This window comes from Quercus lobata, chromosome 9 (genome assembly GCF_001633185.2).
Source record: "Quercus lobata isolate SW786 chromosome 9, ValleyOak3.0 Primary Assembly, whole genome shotgun sequence".
In the NCBI taxonomy this organism is placed as follows: Eukaryota; Viridiplantae; Streptophyta; class Magnoliopsida; order Fagales; family Fagaceae; genus Quercus; species Quercus lobata.
Genome location: NC_044912.1, coordinates 20,722,130 through 20,731,831, shown reverse-complemented (window position 1 = coordinate 20,731,831; position 9,702 = coordinate 20,722,130). Strand labels below are relative to the sequence as shown.

Below are 9,702 nucleotides of genomic sequence, written 5' to 3'. Positions count from 1 at the left end.
ACCAAACAATTGCTTAAAGTTCTAAGCAACAGTCTAATCAGAAGTCGTCATTCCTTGAATTGTATCTTTTGTTTTTGTTTTTTGGGGTATTAATGAATCCACTTCCATGAATTTTCTTAAATTCTTGAAACATAGTAACTAATTTGCAGGAAAACATTCCTCTACACATTTTTCTTTCCACATGTGCTTTGCCAGTCTCCATATTAATGAATAAAATAGAGTTACAGTCATATAAATATTTCCAAGAACTACATTTCATGAAAATTGAGCAACTTTATTTCATAAAAATGAGGAAGCAAGTAATTAAACCCAAGCCAAAATTTGTTGCTCTTTCATTTAACACAACCACAATGTTCTGGGTTTCCCAAATTCCTGACAAAGTTTTTATCTTATTCAGGCCTTAAAATTTAAGCTTGCAAATGTAGAATTTATACACAGCCTTGCAGAAAACCCACAACCATAAAGCTATCAAGGAAAATGAAAAATACTTCATAGGGAGTCTTTGAGCATGCACAAGTTAACATGCTAGAACATGTCCTGCTCTCAAATGATGCGGCTGCAGAAAATTTCTAAACCATTGCTCCTCTCAATTATCTGTAATGCAGGTCCAAGAAAGAATTCAGATTATAGCATATTAGATAGAGATTAGAAGAAAAGTTTTCCCATAAATTAAAACTCACCATGTGGAGATCGAGAACTCGTTGCAGAGAAGTCAGATGTAGTCATTGGAATAGATATTGAGAGCTGAGTTGTGGAGAATGAGGTCTGATTGGATCTTTCATCCTCAACACCAGACCAAGACTCCCTGGTTTTAGGCCACTCGTCAAAGAAAGGTCGAAGAGACTGACCCTCCTGTTTCACAGGTTCTCCAGAGGAAAAATCACTATTGAAAAATGAATGCTGGGGATAATCATTCTGCAACATGGAATTGTCACTGGATTTTGATGCAGGAAATGAGGCAACTCTGGATGGCATCAGAGGCCATGTACCATCTAGCTGTGAGTCCATCTGGAGATTCCTATTGCTTCCTGAAGCATCAGAGAAGAAACTATGCTCACCAACCTCAGGTTTAAGTCCTGGAAGGTACCTGTACATTCACATTGATATACAGATCATCAAAATTAATTAATCTTCCTTTGGAGATTATATTTAAAAAAATAATATCTTGTATTGTACTGAAAAATGAATACAAAATAAAAAGAAAAATACATTCTATAGGTGCAGCATATCAAATCAGGAAACAATTGAAAATGCTGTTGAGGTGACTATCATTTACTTTGTAATGATGGTAACATGTTGACATCTCGTCAAAACCTCGCTGCAAATTTTAGAACTCCCAAGTATGATTCCTTCCTATTTACCTTTCGCAACTATGGTGATCTTCCCAGAAAGAACTAACCCAACGTGCCCAGTATAGGTATGGCGCATACGATGAAATGAACAAGGTTCGCTTTACCAGCTTATTGAAGGAAATCAACATACAACATGATTGCTAATGATAATTAGCAGAAATGAACAAGGCTGAGATAGCAGAAAGGTTTCGAGGGAGTACTGCATTGAAGAATAGCCCAAAATTGTATACAAAATTTAAAGATAATGATACCAGTGAAATAGACACCTTAAGGGGAAAAAGAAATGCAATAGATAAAAATTTACAAGGTTTGAGGGATACTCCCCTCGGAAGTGCAAAGACATGGATATAGATCCAAACTGATACCCCCCATGTGAGGTGCAAGGACTTTGGGTATAGATCCAACTTAAGAACCAGTATCGAATGTATAGATTACTAAGCATTTCAAATTTCAAACCATTTACACTTACTATTCTTGGAACAATAGCAGCTAACCAGAATAATTTGGTTAATTGAAAAGTAACCAGAAGCAAGACTACCACCACAGCTCAGAATGCTCCTGAAGTCCTCTTCCAATGTAGAACAACTTGCACATAAAGCATTGTGATGGCCAGCCTTTTTGTGGCTCTTTAACAAGCTAAAAGGAACATGTATCAGACCAAAAAAAGTGTACACTTTTAACAACACTGATTTGGTCAGAGATATAGTAATCTGCAAGGGTCTACAAGGTTGAGCATTAAGATGCTAAGAAGAGTAATGTGGTGGGTACAGCCCAATGTTTTTTAACACCTCATGGCCAACATTAAAACCTAAAATTTAGCATATTTTTCTTTTGATGGCGACTGCAGAGGGTCAATAAGCTGCCACTAATTGGCATGCTCAAGACAATTCAGAATGCTTGTCAGATTTCTGCAATGAATTTAACAGAGAAAAACAGAAAGCAAGGAAGCAGTCCAAAAAGATCACTGCCAAAGGAAAATAAATAAATAAATAAATACACTGCAAAAACAGCAGATTTCAACAGACTATTCTTATGGACATCAGGGCCCAGAAGCCTGAGCCTTGCAGAAAATCTTAAGTTTATGCAACATGTCCATTACCCAGGTAGCAGAGAATTTCCATATTACTCCTACCACACAATTTCATGAATGGGCCCAGCAAACAGTAGACACAACACAATTTCATGAACGGGCCCAACAAACACTAGACCCAACAGCAAATTCAAAAGTTTCCCTGCAGACCAATATGTTTAGGTACCATCGAAAAATTTATATATATATATATATATATATATGAAATAGCAGGTAATCACATTTATGAATAAACCATAGGCTTTGACTATCAAGATATAAAAGTGAGTTCTATGTCCTCAACTCTTTAACAGTAATCAACACTACCAAAATCCAGGAAGAGGCCAACACATTCTTTCCTTCCACAGATATGAGGCAATATTTGGAAATTAAAATTCTGCAAAATCAGTAGGCCTATCATTCCCCTAATTCCCTTACAGCAACTGAAGACAGCAGAATTCTTCTCAGTTATAACAAGGCTGGGGAGCATTTCTAATGGTGGTCAGATCTCTACTATGAATTTTGCAGAGGAAACAGAAAGCAAAGAACCAGACCAAAATAACACTGTACAACCACCATCTCCATCAGTAAAAACATATGAAATCCTAGAGAAATATTCTTATGGACATTAGGGCCCAGAACCCAGGATCTGACAGAAAATTGAAAGGTTTCTGTAACATCTCCATTACCCAGATGGCAAGAGCCCACAATTTTATTTCCACCACACAATTTCAACAATATGGGCCCAAATTACACTTGGATCATGTGACATTTCTAACAGCTAAGCAATTCCACTGTTCATATCACAAAGTGATTGGTCTAAAATCTAGCAAAAATCATAACAATGCAGAGATATTCAACAACAACAACAACACACAAACACAATTACCATTTCTTCTTTTAGTAGAACTAAAATTTAAAACCGTTATCAAAACAACAGTAAAATATGGAATGGTTTGTCTTCTGTTGTAGCTCTCTGCTTCCAAAGTACTGAAATCTCAACTTGATATCCATGTGGTCCTATGGGCACAGTTGTATAATTTTTCCTTCTCAGGTAATCAATGACTCAAAACTTTTTACTTTCATTTATGTTTCTACATTTTCTAAGCAACCAAATGGAGTACAAGTAAAATACAGGGAATGCTATACCTGTAATCTTTGTTTGGGATTCCATATGGAATGGAATCCAGATGATACTGGGACTGGTTGGCTCCAGAACTAGCACCTTGGGGATTACCAAAGGCGCTCAATGGTAGGTTCTGTAAGCTCCCATTCCCACTGCTGCTTCCAGTGACAGTCAGTGATGTCACAGTGGACGATGTTGACTGCGTCATAGTTTGTGATTCCACAGGCTTTCTTGAACGGTTGCGGCCACGGTGCATGTGGCGCTCACAGTACTTAGAGTCCGGGTAGGCGTCTTTGGAGCACCTCCACTTCTTGCCATCTGTTCTCCTGCATCGTCCTGGCTCTGGGTCCACCTTCTTCCCATAGAAGGAGCAATAGCCCACTACAAAATCATACAGGGTTTATACATATATACTACTTGCTACTAGCAGCATTATCACAGACACTGAAAGTGATATAATATGTATTATATCACCAGCAATAATGACACCAGGATAATATATTATGATAAAAGTGACATAACACTTTATTATCCATACCTGGACAATATCAAGAGACTGATTAAAAAATTGCTGAAGAAAAGGGATATGATTAGCCAGAAAATTCTTCTGATCTCAACAAATTAACAAAACCAATAAAGAATGGAGGATATAGTCAATGGCCTCAGGAAGAATATTTTTTAATAGCAAAAATCACAGAACAAAAAGAACTAGTAAAAAGTAATACTGAAATCTTCTGATCAAGCTACAGAATTTTTGAAAAATAAACAGCAATGACCTCAGCTAGAAGTCTCTTTTTTTTTTCTTCCTGATTACATTAACTGAAAAACCAGATGAATAGAAATAATTAATTTCAAACAAATTCAAAGAAATTGCCAAAATAATTTAAAAGTAAAGCCCTTTACCCTGAATATGACTTGATTGGATTCTCAAAAAAAAGAAAAAAAAGAAAAGAAAAAAAGAAGAAGAGACTTTATTGGTTTACAACCCCCAACTGACATTCAAGTCAATGAATTTCATGTGCTCAAGGGTGCTTCTCAATCTCTATCAATTAATTTTTAATACTCTAAAAAGGAATAAAAATAGATTGCAAAACCAAAAAAGAAATGAAAATACTACTTCATATATCCTGCACATGAATAATTACTTCACTATTTATTACTATCACCAACTTTTCCTTTTTCAAAAAGGAAAAACCCATCTGAAACATTTCTGTACGCTTACCAAAACAAGCAAAGAAGAAGAGGAAAAAGTAAAGCACTGGTTTTTATTGTCAAAAACAAAGTGGAAAAAAGAAAAAAAGAAAAAAAAAAAAAGATTCCTCAAATCAAATCACAAACCCAGAAACCAAATCAACCCAATAAATCCGGAGAGGGATACTTACTTGTGGGATGGTGGAAGAACCTATGAGAAATAGACTCAAAGCTTCTCTGAATAGGTAGCACAAGATCAGGTGGTACAGGCAAACCTGCCACCATATACTTAAAGATCAAAGCTTGGTGCTCTAGCTCCTGCCATTGTGACACTGTAAAAGGTGACCTCATACCTGTGCCTATTCCTGTCCCACTAACACTACCTCCACCCCCACCCCCTCCACCAGTACTATTCATCTCCACCACAATAAACCAGTACTCAGTACTCACTTCTATTTACACTCTCCTATATGAGTCCTATGACAGACCCAGAAAGCTCAAAACTGGCCCCCTGAGACAGAGAAAAGCATGGGACAGAGATCAGCTTCTGTCTCAACCATTTGGATTTTGCTATCTCAGTGTGTCACACACAGTCTCTGTTGGTTGTTTTTTGAGTTTTTGTGGGTGTTGTTGGGTGTCTGAAAGTGTGGGTTTGAGTGTGTGTTGTGAAAAGGGGGCAGTGACTGTATGGAGGAACCCCAAGGGACAAGGTTTGGTCTCATTTTATTGGGTGAGGCATTCAAGTCTTTGTCCTTCTAAGTAATCCCACTAGAATTAAGTTTTGTGTTTAAGTAACTGATATGTTCATTTAAAAGGGTGGGCTGTCTGAACAAAGTTCTAAATGTTTGGTTGAACCACACTCGAGAGCCTTTATGTTTTTTGTTTTCCTTTAGCATATCTTAGTTAGCTTTTAATTTTTGTGTTGTTATCACAGTTGTGATAGTTTGAGTGAGTGTGAACAAAACCATGGCTTATTCTATAAATTTTGTTTGGCATGTGTAGTTGAGTTTAGATTTAATTTTTTAGTGTTCTAAAACTTGGGTAAAGTTTTCAAGGCTGTATTAACAACCTTAAACGAAGTGTCGCTTTCGTCATGATTTTAATGACTTTAAAAATTATATGATTTTTCATGTGTCTTGAACTATACAAAATTTTGAAGGCGTTACACCAATCATCCCACCTACATGTATTAGGTTCGACCTTGATTTCTTCTCCCAAAAAAAAAATAAAAATAAAAAAGTTCGACCTTGATTTAATTTTTTATAACTTGGATCTCCGACCATTTTAAAAGGAAATTGATAATTTCTTTAATTGTTTGGATTTACCATGAGGGATCTTTTTCTCTGTCTCACTCCTGAACGGTTAAGGTGATTATTAGGCTCCTAGAATTAGGGTATCTAGGATATGTCTGGATACTGTTTATTTTGCTGAAACTGAAAACTTATTGTTAAAAGTACTGTAGATAAAGGTAAAAGTAAGTTAAAATAGTATAATGGAGATCATGAATAGTACCAAAAAGTACAGTGAGACCCATAAATAGTAGTAAAAATAAGCTAAATAATGAAATAATTTATAATTTTCATTGCTTTCCAAACGCACACCTAGCATGCATTTGGATTGGGTGTTTTGCCCAATTTGTGCGTTTACGTTTTTTTAGTGGGTCTCATGGTATTGTTCACAGACTCACAAAAATCAACAAAACACAGATTTCTAGGTAAATTTAGGTCCCATAGTACTATTCACATATTTAAAAATTATTTTGTTATAGTGTTTTTAGCAATAAGTTTTCAACAAATAAGCGGTATTCAAACACACCCCTAGTGTGTATTTGGGTTATGATGAAAAAAGAAAATTATTTCATTATTTAGTTTATTTTTGTTACTATTCATGGATTCCACTATACTTTTGGTACTATTCATGGGCTCCACTGTACTATTTTAACTAATTTTTACTTTTATTTACAGTATTTTCAGTAATAATTTTTTAGTTTCAGCAAAATAAGTGGTATCCAGACACATCCCTAATGACATAAATATTACTTTTTTTTTAATACAAGATAAAAATTATATTTTAGTGTAATTTTCTAAGTGTATATATATGTGTAGCTCCCTCCTGAAAACTTGAATCCTAGTTCTTATCTCCCACATTTCATAAGTACTTATACTTGTGGAATGACTATTACATTAAGGGTGCATAGTGATATGATATAAATATTACTAATTGGTCCGTGTTTGTTCTAAAAAATTAAAAATATTTATTTGAAATTAGAGGGGTAAATCTTTACTGGCTTAGGACCAATAGGCCTAGCAAATCCAGTTCAATTAGGCTTGACCTAAAACCACAGCCCATGGATGACCTCAAGGTGTCCCACTACCTCAACTCTAACCAAGCAAATGGGTTTCTTGAAGTAACAGTTGAACTGTCATCACCCAATTTTGACTCTATCAGTGCCTTTTTTTTTTTTTTTTTTTTTTTTTTTGACTCTTTTCACATCCTATTACTAAAATCCAAGACAATAAAAAAAGTTTTTTTAAAACCAAATGAGTCTTGAAATTGACTTAAATATAATTTGTGCCGATCGATTGTTGAAAACTCTTTTTATAATAAATTATAGGTGGTAAGTTATTATTGATTTTAATTTAAATTTGTAATTTAAATTATTTTTTTGTCCACTTGTAATAATCAATGATAACCTGTTATTTAAAATTTATTGTGAAAATATTATTGACATATCATTTCTCTTTTTAAAATCCATACCAAAGGTCATTCAATATCAAAACACATCCTTTGTTTTTATATTTGTGAAGAATGCTTAAAAATTTTGTACTTTGGCAAATGATAAGGTCTCGTACTCTCATCCACCTTTCACCTAAAGCTGCACTTCTCGACCAACCAAGGCATAAAGAAAAACAAGTCGTGGCCAAGCAATGCTTTATGGTTGCAATCAAATTATCTCCTAACTCTTCATTATATGCATGTGCGCTCATCCATTCTTTGAGTTGTACAAATAAATTTGTTATGTCTAATTAATTATAATTGTCCTTATTTAAGGACCAATTAAAATTTATATTTAAATCATATTTAGTTAAAATGTTCTATATTATAATATTTTTTATTTAAAAATCATTATTTTTATACTCTTTAATATGGTTAATTCACTTAATGGTGATTAGGTTGAATTTCAATTAATCCATTTTTTTTTGGAAAAATGCTCAACTAAATATATCAAACTAGCTTCTCATATATATATATATATATATAGAGAGAGAGAGAGAGAGAGAGAGAGAGATATTCTTTAAACCATATTAATAAACGAAAATAAATGCATCAACCAATTATTTAATACTTTTGGCATAAATGAAAAACCTTAATGAGGTAGGATGCTAAATGAAAAGAATCTCATAGAATGTGACAAAAGGCATAACCTCAAACTACTATAGGGTTGAGTTCAAATTACATCTTGTCTAATTGTAACTCTAATTGAAGTCATGTCACTAATTTTTTTTTTATTGGATGCAAATTTTGACAAATCTACAATTAGATTATTATTTTTCCTATACTATCCATGCTTACAAAATTTTAAGAAGATCTAAGATCAATGACTATTGCATCTATAAAATGTTAAAGATTCAAGTTTTTGTGTCTCAAAACTATGCATTAAAAATGACTTTATTGATCAAATAGTACATAACATTCAATTTGCATGAAATTTGGCATGCGTGGTAAAAATATATATAACATATAATCAAATGATGAGATTTTTAAAACATTAATTCAATTAAAAAATTATTAAGTGGTATAGTATTCAAGGAAATTAATATCATACTGTATCAGCTGTATTAGAGCATTTGCAGCAATGGAGCTATAATGCTATAATGCTAAAATTTAGCTCCTCAAACCCAAAAACCTTGTTGCAGCAGTGGAGCTAAATCTAAAAAATTTAGCTCCATTGCTACAGTGCACATCTATAAATAGATGTGCACTGTTCATAACATCTAAAAGAAAAAAATATTATTTTATTAAATTCCTCTCTCCTCTTTTATTAAAAAATTATTTTTTCCTTTTTCTTTTTCTTTCTCTCTCTCCGGTGTCTCTTCTTTCTTCCTCTTTCTTCCTCTTCCAGTCCTCCATTTTAATTAAACCGACCTCAGTCCGTTGCTCTAAAGCCCAACGCCGACCACTCCTCACTGCCGATCGCCGATCGTCGATCGAAGTTCATCCCAGCGTCGATCGCCGATCGAAGCCCAGCCCAACGTCGACCACTCCTCAGCACCGATCGCTGATCGAAGCCCAGCCCAGCGCCGACCACTCCTCGCTGCCCAACGCCGATCGCCGATCGAAGCCCAACCCAGCGCCGACCACTCCTTACTGCCCAGCGCCGACCGAGCTCCACCCTCTCTCTGCAAGGCCCAGCGCCGATGTGGGTTTGTGTTTATGTTTTCTGATCTGTTGTGGGTGTGTTTGTGTTTGTGGCAGTGGGCTTGTGCTCGTTGCGGTTTTTTTTTTTTTTTTTTTTTTTTTTTTTTTTTTAATGCTGTGGACTGCCGGTAGTGGTGGTGGTGGTGGTGGTGGTGGTGGTGTTGTTGGTGGTGGTTGTCTGTGGTTGATGGTAGAGGTGGTTGAGGTTGGTGGTGTAATATTTTTTTGGTAGTAGAATATATTATTTTATTGTAGTAGTTATAATATTTTATTGTGATGTTTATATTATTTTATTATACTGAAAGCTAAAATAGATCCACTGCTGCAGTATGTGTGTAGGTAAAATAGATAAAGTAACTTTTGGTGGAGCTAAATTGCTAAAAATTTAGCTCCACTGCTGTGGATGCTCTTAGTAGTATATACCATATTGGCCATAAAAATGATACCGATACTCATTTAAAATGTATCGGATAAAATATTTTGTTGTATTTGAGATTTTTTGGGTATTTTGATCGAAATTGATGTTTCTACAAGTACAATAAAAA

At 34.7% G+C, this 9,702-nt stretch overlaps 1 protein-coding gene across 1 annotated transcript; it reads right to left on the bottom strand.

Annotated features, from left to right (window-relative positions):
• Positions 1-227: 227 nt before the first annotated feature.
• On the bottom strand, positions 228-5,524 carry LOC115960201 (growth-regulating factor 4-like). The gene is made up of 4 exons (XM_031078974.1): positions 4,930-5,524; positions 3,571-3,928; positions 681-1,087; positions 228-594 (listed from the first exon to the last, which is right to left on the bottom strand). Exons 1-4 carry the CDS (start codon positions 5,153-5,155, stop codon positions 587-589), a joined length of 999 nt encoding a protein of 332 aa, XP_030934834.1. The 5' UTR covers positions 5,156-5,524; the 3' UTR covers positions 228-586.
• Between the last annotated feature and the right edge of the window lie 4,178 nt (positions 5,525-9,702).

Bases quoted from the DNA above. Each gene is read 5' to 3' on its own strand.
- LOC115960201 (XM_031078974.1), bottom strand. From the start codon at position 5,155: ATGAATAGTACTGGTGGAGGGGGTGGGGGTGGAGGTAGTGTTAGTGGG. The intron at 3,929-4,929 runs GTAAGTATCCCT...ATGATTTTGTAG, and splicing joins GTTCTTCCACCATCCCACAA to TGGGCTATTGCTCCTTCTAT. The intron at 1,088-3,570 runs GTATAGCATTCC...GTGAATGTACAG, and splicing joins ATCCCAAACAAAGATTACAG to GTACCTTCCAGGACTTAAAC.